Source organism: Typopeltis vanoorti, chromosome 12 (assembly GCF_054136105.1).
Source record: "Typopeltis vanoorti isolate ZY-2024b chromosome 12, IOZ_Tvanoo_1.0, whole genome shotgun sequence".
NCBI classification, from domain to species: domain Eukaryota; kingdom Metazoa; phylum Arthropoda; class Arachnida; order Uropygi; family Thelyphonidae; genus Typopeltis; species Typopeltis vanoorti.
The window spans coordinates 52,189,761-52,207,778 of NC_143560.1; the positions used below are offsets into that span (position 1 = coordinate 52,189,761).

The 18,018-nt window shown below is 37.7% G+C and overlaps 1 protein-coding gene across 4 annotated transcripts in view; it reads right to left on the reverse strand.

The window, feature by feature from the left end:
- The window catches only part of faf (ubiquitin carboxyl-terminal hydrolase-like faf), a 1,099,079-nt gene that overhangs the window by 82,604 nt on the left and 998,457 nt on the right, over positions 1-18,018 (reverse strand). For all 4 annotated transcript variants that reach the window (XM_090401226.1, XM_090401227.1, XM_090401224.1 and 1 more), the window contains one exon: positions 16,138-16,198. In XM_090401226.1, the coding sequence (XP_090257352.1) occupies positions 16,138-16,198 (61 nt within the window). The remainder of the gene's footprint in view (positions 1-16,137; positions 16,199-18,018) is intronic.

Consider the following 18,018-nt stretch of genomic DNA (forward strand, 5'->3'; position numbering starts at 1 on the left):
CACACCATTTGGCAACTCCTATAGGTCCTCACGATCCGAAATACTCTTCAATTTCTCATTCTCCCTACATTTTCTACACACATTCACTCCTTTATTATCATCTAACCACACTCCACTGCACTCTGCAAAGCGTACATTTCGCAGCTAGTACACTGAATCATCTCTTTTATACTACCATTCTTTGATAAAGATGGCGAACCATCATTACTGGCCGCCATTTTCCTTCGTACTGGAGCCTTACTTACTTGCAACATATTTTATCAAATTATAACACACCAAAAACACACAAAAAGATGCACTAAGAGACACAAGGCAAACAAAACTACGCAATATTAAATAAATTTATCAATGATAACTGAAAATAATACTTATCTTATCCGGAGCTTTCACGAACACTACACACTACGAATCCCTCTAGCGGCGACAGCCCCAATAAAATATGTTATAAAGACACACAAAATACTCTAAAAACACGAAAATCTTTCTAATATACTATAAAACCAATTTTCTAAGGAAAAACGCACAAAAAACACCAAAAATCACCAATTTTACACAAGCACTAAATTACACCGACCACTCACCATATAACCTCGAACCCAAGTCTTCTTCAGTAGTATACTTCAAAGTATACTTCAGAAACAGTTGAGAAGGATTGTGGAAGGAATGTTTGGTGAAGAAGAAGCTGGATTCAGGCCAAACAGAGGCTGTCAGGATCAGATTTTCACTTTACAACAAATAGATGAGAAATCATGGGAATATGACAAAGATCTGTATTTAAGTTTTGCAGACCTGCAAAAGGCATATGAAAAGGTGCCAAGAGAAAGCTATTCAAAACACTACAGTTATACAGTGTCAATGGGATATTATATCAAGCAATACTTAGTCTTTATATGAGATGAAAGTCATCAGTTAGAATTGAAGGAAGTACAGGAGTATGCATCACGCAAATTATGGAAACAACTGCCGTGTTAGAGTAAAACTTTAGTTTAATATGAACCAAAATAAACACTCGATGTTTCAACCTTAACATTAAGGTCATTATCTTGTGTGGAGTATACACATATATACAAAGAAACAAGCTGTACTGCAATCTACATGGCATGCTAAAGTTACTGACAACCATTAGAACTATTGGCCTGACCTCTGGTGGAAAATAAACCTTATTACATCAAAGCTAGAGTCCTATTATTCTATTAGGTTACCAAATTAAATTAAGCTGGAGAGCAACATGTTTACAAAATGGGAAAAATTAATAAATAATAAATATAAATAAAAAACTACTTATATAAGTATACATATAAATGACAGCCAATATGGATAGTGGCCAATAAAAGCGGAAAATTGCTTATAATCCCAAAGTCAGGTTTGCTGGAAACTAAGTGCACTGAATGTGTGCCATTCACATTCTTGGGATTTTTATGCCACCATCATTGTTAAGATAGGGGTGGTTAATCAAAATTTCACAGGCTTCTTTAAATTTTTTTGTATGACGTAATAAGCAAGTACTTTTCTAATCAATTTGGTGTAGGGTGTTAAGGTGTTAAGAGAGTGATCTGAGTGGACTGCTTCACCAAAATTGTTAAAGTGCTTTTTTTTTTTTTTTTTTTTTTTTTTACGGATAGGGATTGTACATCCAGTTTCCCCAATATAAGGTAAGTTACAGGGTGCAATAAAATCTATTGCATATGAAAAACATATTCAACTCTTCTAAGGATCCTCTTCTCCCATTGGCACATCCAAGATGTGCAAAGGGGGAGGGGAGAGGATCCTTAGGGTAGTTGAATATGTTTTTTAATTTCAAAGGTAGTTTAAAAGTGGCATTAAGATTATAATGGTGTAGGATTCTATTAATTTTTTTCTGATAATGTATGGGATATTTATGATTTTACTGTAATCTATATTTTTGATGAAGTTTTATGAAGAACTTTATTAATACTATTTTTGCTATAGCCATTATTTATAAACGTATTGCTAATAATTTTTAATTCTTGTTTAAGAGCTTATTGCTTATTCATTAGAGCAAATTTTTTTCCACCAGAGGTCAGGCCAATAGTTGTAACAGTTGGTCAGTAACTTCAGCATGCCATGTAGATTGTAGTACAGCTTATTTCTTTGTGTATATATATATATATGTGTATACTTTAGATGATGAACTTAATGTGAAGGTTGAAATGTTGAGTGTTTATTTTGGTTTATATTAAACTAAAGTTTTACTCTAATATGGTAGTTGTTTCCATAATTTGCATTATGTATTCTGATCACCGTTTAAACATGAAGAAGGATACAGGAAGATGTTTGATGTTAAATCTGGTGTCAGACAAGGATGTACATTATCCCTTCTGTTATTTATTATCTATATCGATCACATTATGAAGGAAAGTGGCATTAAACCTGATATCAAAATTGAAGATGTTAATCTCAGCTCTTTACTTTATGTGGATGATGTTATATTTCTAAATAAATCCAGTACACGTCGAAGATTGTATACGTCTGCCTGACTAAATTTAATAACTGTTGTAATAGATTTGGTATGAAGGTCAGCAATAACATGACAAAGACAATGAAAATAGGCAGAAGCATTGAAAATATCAACTGTGTTGTGAATGGAGGACCTATAGAACAAGTAAAATATTTCAGCTACTTAGGCACAATTATTGGTGAAGATGGTAAATTAAATATGGAAATAGACTACAGAATCAACAGAGCTGGTATGGTCAATTGAATAAATTTATATGGAATAAGAGAGAGAGAAATTAGCCAAAACACTAAATTAGCTGTATACAAGACAGTATTCAAACCAATTTTAACTTATGGATCTGAGAGATGGGTTAGAAGTAAAACACTTGGCCAAAGACTAGAGGCCGCAGGTATGAGTCCTGAGAAAGATTAGGGCAAGAACAGATGGCATCAATGGCAATATCATTAAAAATGAAGATATTAGGAAAGAACTTGATGTTATTAGCATCCAGGAATGTGTTAGCAGAGCTAATCTCAGGTGGTTCACTTAAACAGAATGGAAGAGGAAAAATTAGCAAAACAAGTGTTCATTGCCAGGTTGGCAGGAAAAAAGACCCAGAGAAAGACAAGATATAGGTGGATTGATATGGTAAAAAGTACCTTAGAAGATAGAAATGTAAGATCTGAGAATGTTGGAATTTTGACAGGTAACAGATTGATTTGGATGAAAATTGTAGATAGGAAGTTAGTAATGATGTAAATTTTTCATGTAGTACTATCATATCTTGTACGCCCCTGACACATGACAGGCAGTTTGAAATGACCTTATTTCTTACATTTCAAGCACTATAAAAGGTTTGGAATATAGAGCCTTATTAGACAATTGAGATAATCTACTTTGAACAGATGTTGGTGATTTTGGTTTATTGAATGCAGGGATGGTTCCTTTTGGAAACTCTATGCCCATTCCTATGCATAAGGATTCTTCTTATGGCTGTCACTCTTTGGTCCTTGAGTGCAGAGCACATCTCTTCATTGGAAACATTAAGGAGGTCCCACTCTGATATTGTGCTTCTAGAAAAGCTTAAAGTTTGTGAGTGGTAACCATAATTTATTCCTCCAACAGATGTTGCATAGAGTAATTTTTCTGATTGTCATACTGTAGCTGCTTCTATAAGGATATCTCCTGAATGTAGTTCTTTTCACATTTTAGGAATCCTGTTAACCCTTCCAAACTCTTCTGGATGAAGAAGAGTAGAGTGATGTTTTCACAACTGGACATTCACCTGTGGAATGTAAGATTAAGAACAGTGGTGTATTTTTTTGCAACTTTTTATGTTTGTATTTTTTTAAATTTTTTTACTTTAGTTTTCTGTTAAATATTCTATGGTTTCTAATGGTTGGGATTTGTTGAGGTCTTGATAAACAAAAGGATGATAAATTATTTGTTCTCAGGAAGGGTTTGATTCAATGCAAGAGTTCCCCATCCACTGTGGAGCCACACATGAATGCCTACTACTGGTGAACAATGACTGTGCTAATAAGAGGAATGCAGATGCTACCTTGGATTACATACATGCACCAAAGCAAGCCTTGGTACCTGTCCCTAGACCATGGTGAAGGAGACTTATGTGACACCCTTGCAGGCAAATCCACTAGCTGACTGATCCTGAATGGGCTATCCAGGACTGGCTGTTTTGCTGAAGCAGAGGCCAAAGTAGTGTGAGGCACATAGCAAACATGGAATTGGATCCCAGTGATGGTGGTCTGGAAGACGACAGTAAAAAAGACAGAAGAAGAAGTAGAGCAAATAATATAGGAATGAAACATTAAAAAAAATTAGAATAAAAAGGGCCAGTACCACCACTGGGAGTTCTCCTTCAACAAGAACAGGTGCCTCACATGGAGGGATCTGAGCATGCTGGTAGATTGAGAATAGGAAGAGCAACTTCCTTAAGTGACATAGCAAAAGATGGTAGGTTGGAGTATAATCTGGAAGGTTATGACATGATGTGAGAACAAAGCTGTTTACTATAATGTCCAGAGTTTATTCTTGGTAGGTGAATAGCAAAAGGATGAATGACCATCTAACATGTTTCACTGAACTTTAAATTCTGTAGACAAAGCATGCTAGTCCATGCAGTATTGTCCGACAAGGATTTTATTTTTTAAAGTACAATTTTTAATTTTTAGGCATATTTATGGTGTCAAAGACTCCTTTCATCATGAGAGGCTTATGCTAGCCAATATTCACACAATGCCTATTGTACTTCTTGAATTCATTCACCAACAAAGCACTCTATACTAACTCTTCAAGCTAAAAATCTAGTTCTCACATCTCTGCTAACAAATTTACACAATTTTCAGAGATAAACTTTTTCTTTTCCTATCATGCATTCAAAAATTTTAACCCCTTTAATAATGTATATGTCAGTGTTACTAATACCTCCTCTTTTCTAATCTATTATCTAGACTTTGGAACCGACAAATGGTCATATGCAGCATTTCATAGACTTGTCCCTATCCTGTTTCATGGTCATTCACCTCTGGGTCCTTAATAACAACTCCTCATCCCCAAGGAAAGGAAACTCAAGAGATATTTTTTCACAGTAGTCTAGATGTGATCTCATCAAAGACTTATAACGAGGGATAATAAACTCATTATTCTTCAGTCTCCAGGTAATCATATGTGCCATTTTAGCCACTGTTGAAATATACCATCTAAACTTCAACTTTCTGTCCACAATTACATCCAAATCCCTCTCATCAATTACATGCAGTCCACTGCCATCAATGTCGTACATAGTTGATCTTTTCATCCCAAAGTGCATAACCTTATGCTTTGCTACATTAAACCAACATTCCCCCCCCCCCCCCCCCCCAATGCTGCTAGCCTATTCAAATCATCTAGCAAAATCACTATATCACCTTTAAATTAACTATTGCTCTATCTAGTTTTGTGTTCTTATAAATCAAATGGATATTTCTTCTTGAATCATTTCCGATATCACTGATGTACAGTATGGTGCAAAAAAAGTACTATGATATACTATGATATATCCACAATGATATATGTTATGGAGTAAATGGGTTTATTAACAAAGAAATATATGTTTGACATGACAATATGTACATCCACATATTGGTGGAATCTTGGTCGAATAAAGCATTAACAATGGTAGGTTACCTGCTAAAAACCTTGTCTTTCAATACAGGTTTTGTAGTGCATGCAAAGATTCTTGGTTATCTTGGAGAACAAGAGCTGGAACATCTGCTGCACATTCAATGTAATTTTATCCCTTAGTTCATTAATGTTTGAAGGCAGGTTATGATGGAATACCTATTCCTTCAACATACCCCAAACGAAGGTGTCAAGAAATGTGAGATCAGGAGAACATGAAGGGTACTGGAATTCTGTGAACCTCGAAATCAGCCTCCGAGGGAAGTGTTCTGATAAATAGGCTCTAGAACCACATGATATGTGACAGGTTGCTCCGTCCTGTTGGAATACCTGTGCACGAAATGGAATGTTTTTTAAATGACACATCCTATGCAAATCCTGGGTGAGTGGAACCAACACATTCTCGATGTAGCGTTCACTATTCAAGGTCATGGTTACATCATTCTCTTTAATGAAGTAGGGTTCAATTATGCCATGGTTGCAATCTGCATACCATGCGGTGATCTTCTTGCTATGAAGAGATTTCTCTTGGACAAATTCAGGTCTATAGAAACCAAGAAAACCTGCAGGTTCATCTGTTTACATGACCAATTAGATGGAAATGAGCTTCATCCGAGAACCAGACATTATGAAAGAAGGTGGAGCTTCATAGACATTGGCCAGCACGCATGCACAGTATTCCTGCTAGGCAGCATAATCTGTTGCTGTTAAACACTAACTCACCTGAATGATGTCTGAAAAGACACCCAGCTCCTTAAGGATTCTTAGTAGTGGCTGCCTCAGTATCCAAAGTTTTGCCAATGTTCGTCGTTGAGTGTGTTTCAGAGATGTAACACTTTTTTCCAGCACATGCCTGTGATTCTCATTTGAGTTCAGTTTGTGGTCTCTCCGGATGCCCTTTGTATTTTGACAGAACACTCTTGGTATGATGGAATCTCTCGATTAAGGCACAGTTATAAAAAGATGAACAAATTGCTTACAAACATTCTTGCAGAAAGGCTATGTGTTACGTTGGTAACACATGCCTATTAAATTATTTAAGGAATTTGCAACAAATAGTGGAATATTAATTAAAAGAAACTTTAATGAATACTTCCTATATTTTGGAAATGTCACGTTGCCATCTTAATGGGAACATACAAATATGACACATGAACTACAAAAAGCAAATGAGGCAGAAAATAAGAAACTACTCTTGTTCCTAAAGGCCTAATGGTGCCCCCTAGCAGGCTATATTGGGTTGTCTTGGCCATTGGGCTGATGTTCTCATGATGAAAGTCTCCCAAATTTGGGGCAGTCTCTCATGCACCCAAATTTGTTGAGGTTTAGAACATTTTTTTTAGAGCTGAGGATGATTCTACGAATAGTCTTTCGTACTTGAACTTGCTGCAGTGTATTACTTTGGCTTTCTTCCAACGTATTCTGTGGCGGGTATCCAGAGCATGGTCTGCAAGCCCCGAGTGGCTGTACTAGTGAAACAGGATGTAGTCTTTGTGTTCTGAAATTCTGATGTATACGCTGTCCTGCCTGTTTGGTAAAAGTAGGACAGTTTACAGCTGCAAGGGACCTGGTACCCCAGGTAGGTCCAGGAAGTGGTTGTTTTCGGTAGAGCAGATAAGGGATGAGAAGCAGATAAGAGCAGATATGCCAACTTTTTATATGGCTTGTAACAAGAAGTCAGGTCATATTTTTAAGGATTTTGGTTATTTTTTCCGAAGTGCCCCGGATGTAAAGAATGGTGATGGATTTAGTGTATTCTTTATTGTGAAGGGAGGGAGGGAGGGAGGGGAGTTGTGGTTTACTGGTTTTAATATTTTTTTTTGGGTTGTAGCCACTGCTAAGAAAGTATTAAGGATGTGGTTTAGTTCAGTAGTTAGGGAATTGTCATCTGAACAGATTAATTTTGCCGTGTTGTATAGTGTTTTAATAACCCCATATTGTTGTGAGGGGGGGGGGAGATTGTTGGTGAATGAATCTGCCTGTATTGGTGGGTTTTCTATAAACAGAAAAAACCAAGGATCCATCAGGCTGGCGAGCGATTTCACCAGTACAGCCACTCAGGGATTGCAGACCATGCTCTGGATACCTCCCACAGAATACGTTGGAAGAAAGCCAAAGTAATACACTGCAGCAAGTTCAAGTACAAAAGTATATTCATAGAATCAGCCTCGGCTCTAAAAAACATTCCAAACCTCAACAAATTTGGGGGAATGAGACGTCCCCAAATTTGGGAGACTTACATCATGAGAACATCAGCCCCAACGGCCAAGACAACCCAATATAGCCCACTAGGGGGGCACCATTAGGACTTTAGGAACAAGAGTAGTTTCTTATCTTCTGACTCATTTGTTTTTTGTAGTTCCTGCGTGCACGTATCATATTTGTGTGTTCGCATGAATATGGTAATGTGACACTACAGAAATATAGGAAGTATTCTTTCTTGTAGAAAGGCTTATATGTTGGTTATACATGATTATTAAATAACTTAAAGAATTCACAACATATAGTAGAATATAAATTAAATTAAACTTTAATATATATTTCCAATATTTCGGCAACGTCACGATGCCATCCTAATGGGAACTTAAGATAAAAACACGTGCACACAGGCACTACACACAACAAATGAGCATAAAGCAAGAAAGCTACTGTTTTTCCTAACGGGCTATATTAGGTATTCTTGGCCGTTGGGCAGTCTCATACATCCAAATTTGTTGAGGTTTGGCATGTTTCTTAGGGCTGAGACTCATTCCATGAATAGTCTTTCAAATATGAACTTGCTGCGGTGTATTACTGTGGCTTTCTTTCACCTTATGTTCTGAAATCCTGATATTCGCTGTCCTGCCTGTTTGGCCAAAGTAGGACAGTTTACAGCTGCAAGGGACCTGGTATACACCAGGTAGGGCTAGGGGAAGTGGTCGGTCTTTAGTGAAGCGGATAAGGGATGCCAATTTTTTATATGGTCTGTAACAAGAGGTCAAGTCATGTTTTTTTAGGATTTTGGTAATTTTTTCTGAGGTGCCCCGGATGTAATGAATGGTGATGGATTGAGATTAATCTTTGTTGTGAATTTGGGGAGGTAGGTTGTGGTTTACTGGTTTTAGTATTTTTTGGATTTTTTTTGGGGGGGTAGCCATTGGCTGAGAAAATGTTAAGGATGTGATTTAGTTCAGTGGTTAGGGCTTTGTCATTTGAACAGATTAGTTTAGCCCTGTTGTATATAGTGTCTTAACTCCATATTGTTGTGAGGAGGGGTGGTGGGATTGTTGGTGAATGTATCTGCCTGTATGAGTGGGTTTTCTATAAACTGAGAAAAACCATGGATCCATCAGGCTGGCGAGTGATTAGAGTGTCTAGGGAAAGGAGGCTGTTGTTTTCCTCTTTTTCCAAGGTGAGCAAGATTTCGGGGTGTTGGTTGTTTAAGTGAGTTAAGAAGGAGTGGAGTGTAACTGAGCCATATGGCCAAATAGTGAACACATCATCCACGTAACGAAGCCAAATAGTTTTTGTGGGGCTGAGTTTGAGGCTTTCTCTTCAAAAGTCTCCATAAAGAAGTTGGCCAAGGGTGGGGAAAGTGGTGAAACCATGGCTGTCCCCTCTATCTGTTTGTAGAATTTTCCCTGCTAAACGAAATAGCCTGAGTTCATTGTGAACAGAAATAGGCCTGAGATATCGGGAAGAAATTTAGCTTGGATTAGCTCTAAGGTTTCCTTGAGTGGGACATTTGTAAATAAGGAGGAGACGTCAAAACTGACCATTATGTCAGTATGTTGGAGTGTAAGGTTTTCTACACTGGCTTTGAAGTGGGCTGAGTTTTTTTAAGTGTGATGGTGTGTTGCCAGTATAGTGTGTGAGCGCTTTGGCTAAATGTTTAGCTAATTTGTATGTGGGGAAATCAATGTCATCCACAATGGGATGTAATGGCACATTTTGCTTATGTATTTTTGGGAGCCCATATATAAGGGGGGGGAGGGCCTAGAGTTAAACGGTTTTAATTTGTTAGTAACTTCCACAGGCCAAGAAGTGACCTTCTTAACGGGCCCATGGAGTTTTCTAATTTGTGAGTTGGTGGGATTCCATCACCATTCTCTACATCCGAGGCACCTTGGAAAAAATTACCAAAATCCTAAAAAAACATGACTTGACCTCTTGTTACAGACCATATAGAAAATTGGCATCCCTTATCCACTCCACTAAAGACCAACCACTTCCCCTAGACTTACCTGGTGTATACCAGGTCCCCTTGCAGCTGTAAACTGTTCTACTTTGGCCAAACAGGCAGGGCAGTGAATATCAGGATTTCAGAACACAAGGACTATATCCTGTTTCACCAGTACAGCCACTCTGGGCTTGCTGACCATGCTCTGGATACACGCCACAGAATAAGGTTGAAGAAAGCTACAGTAATATGCCGCAGCAAGTTCAAATTTGAAAGACTATTCATGGAATGAGCCTCAGCCTTAAGAAACATGCCAAACCTCAACAAATTTAGATGCATGAGATTGCCCCAAATTTGGGAAACATACATCAGGAGAACTTCAGCCCAACGGCCAAGAATACCTAATATAGCCCGCTAGGGGGCACCATCAGAACTTTAGGAAAAACAGTAGCTTCATCCTCATTTGATGTGTGTAGTGCCTGCATGCACGTCTTTATCTTAAGTTCCCATGAAGATAGCAACGCGACATTGCTGAAATATTGGAAATATATATTAAAGTTTAATTTAAAGGAGCCTGTGTAGCTTAGTGGATGTGGCGTTTGCCAACCACGGCGCTTGGCCGCACGAAGGAAGACTTCGTTTCGAGTCTAGCTGGCGACTAGAGGAAATTTTTCTAAGCCTTTTTTCGACCGGTTCCCGAGTTAGTCGATCTCTGGCACGGGCAAGCAGGTTTTTCCTCCCGGAAACTCGGGTTTTTCGTCCTGTAAACTCAAGAAAATCAACCGTAGAACCCACATTATTTCAGACATTAAATATATTGTGTTAGGGTTAGGGACCACGAGATGGCGGCACATTTGAGCCGTCTCTCTTCACTGAGTACCGCTTAATTAGTTACAGCCTTGGGCCATCTATCTCTGATTGGTACCAGTGGAGATTGAACTGCCCACTCAGTCTCCAAAAGTTAGATAGGGCTAAATGGCCTCGCCTACTCCCCGTATACCGGAATAAAAAGGCGTTAGCTGATGATGATGATGTTTAATTTATATTCTAGTGTACGTTGTGAATTCCTTAAGTTATTTAATAATCATAATAGGAAGTATTCATTAAAGTTTCTTTTAATTAATATTCCACTATACGTTGCAAATTCCTTAAATAATTTAATAGTCATGTTACCAACATATAACCCTTTCTACAAGAATTACTATCGTCCGCGGAGGTTCCATCGCGTGCATGGCACGCCAATATGGCAAACTGAAGTTGAGGATATCTAGACAACTAAATCGTTTGACCTTCCTAAAACGCTGCTGAGATAATGAGGTAATCCCAAATTGTGTTAAATTTAACACCGTTTCTCTTCACAGAAGGCTCTCCGGATTTATAACTGCGCTAGCTTCGCCCTACTACGATAACAAATCACTGCTACATGTGTTCCCCTAGCTGACGAAAACAAAGTTTTACAGGCACTAGAGGTGGAGCTTTCAAGCACGCTGAACAATGACCTGTGGACAATTCTTTATGATGTCTTGTGCGCTTTGGCAACAAAAGAATTTGAAAAAATACATAGTTACCACATCAAGAAATTTGATAACCTGAAAAAGAACTCTACCTCCGTACCACAGTAACCACTCAACACTGTAGTCAACCTCTCTCTTCCGTTGTTTTGAAGCCTGCAGCACTCACCGCTCTTGCACGTGGCCACAATTTCGCCTTATCGCCTAAAAAAATACCTGCCGAGGAAATAATGATCCAAATAGAACATGGTATCCGCAACCTTCCAAACCATATTGGCAACAATGTAAGACTTGATGTAGCCGATGTTCTCATCAAAGCAAGACCACCAAAAATCAACATATCCAAAGACGAATATATATATATATATATATCTCTAATAGAAATGAAGAAAAACAAGGAATAATAATCACCAAAGCAGATAAGGGTAACACCACTGTGGTTCTCAACCAAAAGGACCACACAGGTAAGCTTAATGCTTTATTATTAGATCGGGCTACCTACCTCCCTATTGAATATAATCCTACCAGTTCTCAAATTAGAACATTCCATACGCTCCTTAAGAAGGTCACTTCTTGGCCTGTGGAAGTTACCAACAAACTAAAATTGTTTGACTCTAGAACCCCCCCCCCCCCCAATCCGTTTATATGGACTTCCAAAAATATATAAACTAAATGTGCGATTACGTCCCATAGTGGATGGCATTGATTCCCCCACATATAAATTAGCCAAACATTTATCTAAAGTGCTCACACACTATACTGGCAACACACCATCACACATAAAAAGCTCAGCCCACTTGAAAGCCAGTATATAAAACCTCTCACTCCAACATACTGACATAATAGTCAGTTTTGACATCTCCTCCCTATTCACAAATGTCCCACTCAAGAAAACCTTAGAGCTCATCCAAACTAAATTTCCTTCCGATATTTCAGCACTATTTCAGTTCACAATGAACTCAGGCTATTTCGTTTGGTAAGGAAAATTCCACAAACAGATAGAGGGGACAGCCATGGGTTCACCACTTTCCCCACCCTTGGCCAACTTCTTTATGGAGACTTTTGAAGAGAAAGCCTCAAACTCAGCCCCACAAAAAACCACTATTTGGCCATATGGCTCAGTTACACTCCACTCCTCCTTAACACACCCCAAAATCTTGCTCACTTTGGAAAAAGAGGAAACAACAGCCTCCTTTTCCTAGACACTCTAATCACTCGCCAGCATGATGGATCCTTGGTTTTTCTCTGTTTATAGAAAACCCACCCATACAGTTAGATACATTCGCCAGCAAATCCCCCCCTCTACAACAATATGGGGTTATTAAAATACTATACAACAGGGCAAAATTAATCTGTCCAGATGACAATGCTCTAACTACTGAACTAAACCACATCCTTAATACTTGCTTAGTTAATGGCTACAACCCAAAAAAAATATTAAAACCAGTAAACCACACTCTCTCTCCCCATTTCATAATAAAGATTACACTAAATCTATTACCATTCCTTACATCCGGGCACCCTGGAAAAAATAATGAAAATCCTTAAAAAATATGACCTGACTTCTTGTTACAACCCATATGAAAAGTTGGCATCCCTTATCCGCTCTACCAAAGACCAACCACTTCCCCTGGACCTACCTGGGGTAAACCAGGTCCGTTGCAGCTGTAAACGGTCCTACTTTGGCCAAACAGGCAGGACAGCGTATATCAGGATTTCAGAACACAAAGACTACATCCGGTTTCACCGGTACAGCCACTCAGGGCTTGCAGATCATGCTCTGGATACCCGCCACAGGATACGTTGGAAGAAAGCCAAAGTAATACACCGCAGCAAGTTCAAGTATGAAAGACTATTCATAGAATCAACCTTAGCTCTAAAAACGTTCCAAACCTCAACAAATTTGGGAGATTTTCATCATGAGAACATCAGCCCAATGGAGAAGACAACCCAATATAGTAGGCTAGAGGACACCATTAGGACTTTAGGAACAAGAGTAGTTTCTTATCTTCTGCCTCATTTGCTTTTTGTAGTTCTTGCGTGCACGTGTCATATTTGTATGTTCCCATGAAGATGGCAATGTGACATTGCCGAAATATAGGAAGTATTCACTAAAGTTTCTTTTTTTAATTAATATTCCACTATACGTTGCAAATTCTTTAAATAATTTAATAGTCATGCTTACAAACATGTAAGCATTATAAAAATAATGCTCAAAAATAAACATCTTTTCTTCGAATGTCAACACCATTGCAACAGCTAAATGTAATGGTGCAGAATCTACACGTGCTCTTCTATTGATGTGAATGCAGGTCAAATGCCATATCTCAGAGTGCATGAACTGAAGGGAGCATCAAAGGTCAGGAATGTTTTATTTTTTTTCCCTCCTCAACTATACTGTACAAATTAAATAGCAGCAGTCCAGTCCAAATATAAAGCTCTATGGCACACTGCCTAATTACCTGTCTTTTCATGGATCGAAACCCTTCATACACTACTTTTTTTTTTTTTTGTCTGACAGTCACTTTCCTGTATATATATATATGTATATCAACTTCCTATCTATCTCATTTGCTGCACTTTAGGAAACTGAGTTCCATGTGTGGTATCCTCTGTTAAATGCTTTTGCAGAGTCTAGCAGTATCATTATGTAGCCACTTCCCTTATCCAACTCAACTGTCACTTAATTATAAGAAGTGAAGAAAATTACTATACAGGACCTACTCTTCAGGAAACTATGCTGCCCCACTGAGTATTATATTCCCATTTGCCCAATCCTGAATTCTTCTGCCTCTGTCTAACTTCTCCAATATTTTATTCGAAAACTGTTGACAGAAAGTTGGTAATGATATATACCTTAAGAAGTGTACAGGAGATACTGTAAAAAGTACTAATGTCACAATAATGGTTGACTTAAAGTCAACTATTATTACCACCCTCCTGCTGTTCACCAGTCTATTCTATCTATACATTTCAGAATCATCATCTGCAATCCCTGGCCTATAGCAACATCCTACCAAATGGCCTCAAAGCCACTGTCATTATTGCTTTCTTCAAGAGTTCCACATTGAGAGGACACAAATATTCTACCTTCTCTTTTTATCTTTTCTACCTTTTCAAAAAATGCTATAACCATCACATTCCATTCTCATGAGTATGTCATACTCTGTTAATGATGACATCAAACTAACACCAAAGATTTGTAGACTGATTAACTGTATCAAGAAGGCCACAAACTTTGCACCCTTATTACTCCTTGCATTGGTGCATAAGCACAGTAGAGTTCACCTGGTTCCCCTTTTACATCCTACAATGCTTTACACCCCATTATTCAAGTCTTTTGACTCTGTTGCTTTCATTGAAGCCATCTCTGTATTCTAATCTTGTCTTACTTGGTCCATTATCTCGCACCAATTCTAATATCTTACACCCACCTAGTTTTTTTGTTTTCTTGACTGGCTACACACTCTCGCTTAAATGCAGACTTCCTGCACATTCTAGCTATCACATCATTTGTGGTCATTGCTCTTTTCCTCATCTCTCTCTTTCTCCATTATCATACCTTGGCAAACAATTCTCTCTGTCTCTCACTCTTCTGTTTCACTGTCTCTAGCAACACTTACAAATCCTGTGCTACCTCATTTATACTTCATTGCAAATCATTTATTCCAGCCACCACAGTCAATTCTTCTGCATTTTCTCTCCTCTCCATAGAATTAGCCACTCTTACTATTGCTGCTCCTCTCAGACATACTTTTAACACCTGCTCCATTTTCACATCTTTCACCACAGTCCCAAATAGAGTACTACACTAGTTTCCTACCATTCCTTAGCAATCATTTGTATTTGACTTATCTGCCATTAGCATCTTCTTTCTTGACACCTCCAACTATCAATATCATCTCTAAATATCCTATCACACTATGCACACATTTATTAATTGGAAGATTTATCAGAGGAAGCAAGAAAGGCTATGTAAACAACAAATTTTTCAAATTCAGAATTGCAACAAAGTGTTTTGGACAATGATTCACAAAATGTATAACTTACTGCAGAAGGTCTAGGGTCATCATCTGAGGTGAGATATCAGCAGGAGTGGCTGTTTCTTTAAAAATTTGAACATTGCATCCAAATTAATTAGTCTGCACACGTAGCATTTTTTTCTTTTCAGTTGCCACATAACTGTGGCAAGCAACTGCAGCCTGCAACTTCCTTATGTTTATTTTGCTGAATCTCTCCATGCTTGGGGGGGGGGGGGGGTCCATTTCCACAAACAACCAAACTGTCTTATTAACAGGGACAAACACTTCTGCCAGTATATTGCTGTAAAAAGTTTTGGTGCTTCTTATGCTTTTTTGGCCTTTTTCTCTTCTTCTTTTCCTGCAACTTTTTGTGCATCTAGTTCTAAGGTCTTCCTTTGAGAGTTATTCTTCCAGAGCTTGCACCAACTGTACATCTCCATCGTTAACTTCCAACTTTTTAGCTAGCAGTATTATCATGTCACCAATTTCACATAATGCTTTGTCAAATCCTGTCAATGGATGAACACGTGTTTTCGGCAGCTTCTCAGAATCACCATTCATATGCTTGGTTCTTTCCTCACTTCATGCTGAATCTACATTCTTTGTATAATATGTTATATTCTTTCCGCAAAAGTATTTCTTAAATAATATGCCTTGAAGGCAGCAATAACGCATGGTTCATAGATTGGAAGCATGAAATTGTATTTGTGACCAGTTAATGGGATGAGCACTGTAAGCACGAGTGGTCACGCGTCGCATACATAGTAAGTCAAGGAATGACTGCATTTAGAGAAACAAACACATTACCTTTAAAAGTTTCACTGTATCTTCTGAATTATTAGCATCTTCAATAATTTTCTTCACATAACTGAAAAAAAAAAAGATTAATTAAAATTAATCACATTTAAAAAACAGTCTAAAAAACAGAAACAAAAATAAAACAACATTGTGCTCAATCTTCCATAGAATTAGTGATAAAAGCTGGAGGCTAAATCCTCTTTCATGAAGTTAGAGTTTTGCTTTTTAATGAATTCAATGTTATCACCCTTAACTCAGTGACTAAATGTTGATATCCAAATCCACTTCCACAGGACTGAGATTTGCTTTAAATGTATTAATTGTGATAATAAGTAATGGTTACTTGAAAAAAATAAATCTCAGATCTACCTGAACTCAGAGTACTGTTTTCACATTTAGGGTGGTGCACTCAAAATCTCCCTAAATATGCTTAATAGTATCCAAAAAAAAAAAGGATAATCTGCTTAACAAATTCTTTCTCTCATCAACTCTCTCCAACTGCTATCTTATACACTCCTGTTTATGCAATACATCATTTAATAGCTATTCATGGGTGCTACTCTGCTGAACTGGCTGCCATCATTCTTCAAGATATGAATTCAAAGATTCCATCTTTCTCCATAGCCACCTACATACTCTTGCACGTGTACTTGCCAAGAAATTATATTCTCATTTAAACCTTTATCCAAGTGTAAGGCCACTCATGCCTAGGCCACCTTGTATACAGAGATTTCACATCAATTGCTTTGGTATCCCATAATGCAAAGCACACTTCCTTCAAGATGTGTATATTGTTATGCATTATGGGAAGGGTCATTACCCAGACCAGTTTTGATCTTCACTGAGATGAAAAAGTAAAGGGGTGTTAATCATAGACCTAGAGTAGTGTAGAAGTCCAAGAGAACCTGATAGTGTTAGGAGAAAAAAAATATTGATAGAGGAGAGATAGAAACAAAGGCCTCAGCTCCTTTATATCATCCTATAGCCAAAGGTTATCCCCCCCCATATTTTCTTTTTTTTAGTTTTATTCAGCTGCACAACTAAATGATCAATTGAAACTAAAATCCAGAGATGACTGGTATCCAGTTAACTAGCCTTGAGTTGGCCTTCTCTGCCTGAGATTGCTATCCAGTCATTGCTGCAGTTGTCCATAAGACCACAGTGAACTAAGAATGCTTCTTTCTAAATATATAAAATTTCAATAATAAAATATTGTAAAGAATTTGCATGTCATATCAGTCATTTACAAAGGCATGATTTTTCCTAAGTTTCCATAAATGATATTTTAATTCATTAATTATAAATATTAAAATTTTATTCCCATTGCTGACAGGTGTGTGTGTGTGGGGAGGGGGGGGTATTGCATAAAAAAAAAAAAAGAACCTGTTCTGTTCCAAATATGAAGGGTAAGAGGGCTGCTACACAATACATGTTCTCCAACTTCCATGCTGTAACAGATGTCACAAACTGAATCTCCAATATCAAAGGGATTTAAAATTTTATGGGATTTACTGGAAAATGACTATATGCAATTCTCCAATCAAGATTCCTCCTGTTAGGGTATCCTATGAACTACAGTGAGCTTTAAACACAGTGTCATTATAGCATCCAACTGTGGAAGTTCTTGGCAAACAAGGAAATAATTTCCTTACACCAAGTTTTGCTGTTATTAATAGAAAGCTGCAGTAGTCAGCAACAATCTTGGCTTTTGATCAGATTGTTAAAGAGCCAAGATTATTCAATTATTCAAATGTAATCATTTATTTGGTATTGCATAAATAACAGAATACTGGAAGTCCTAGGCTCCCTGTTTCTTTGATTACTGAAGAAATTCCATTTTAACTTCTGGTATCAACTAGACCATAAAATTTGCAGTTTAACATATAACTG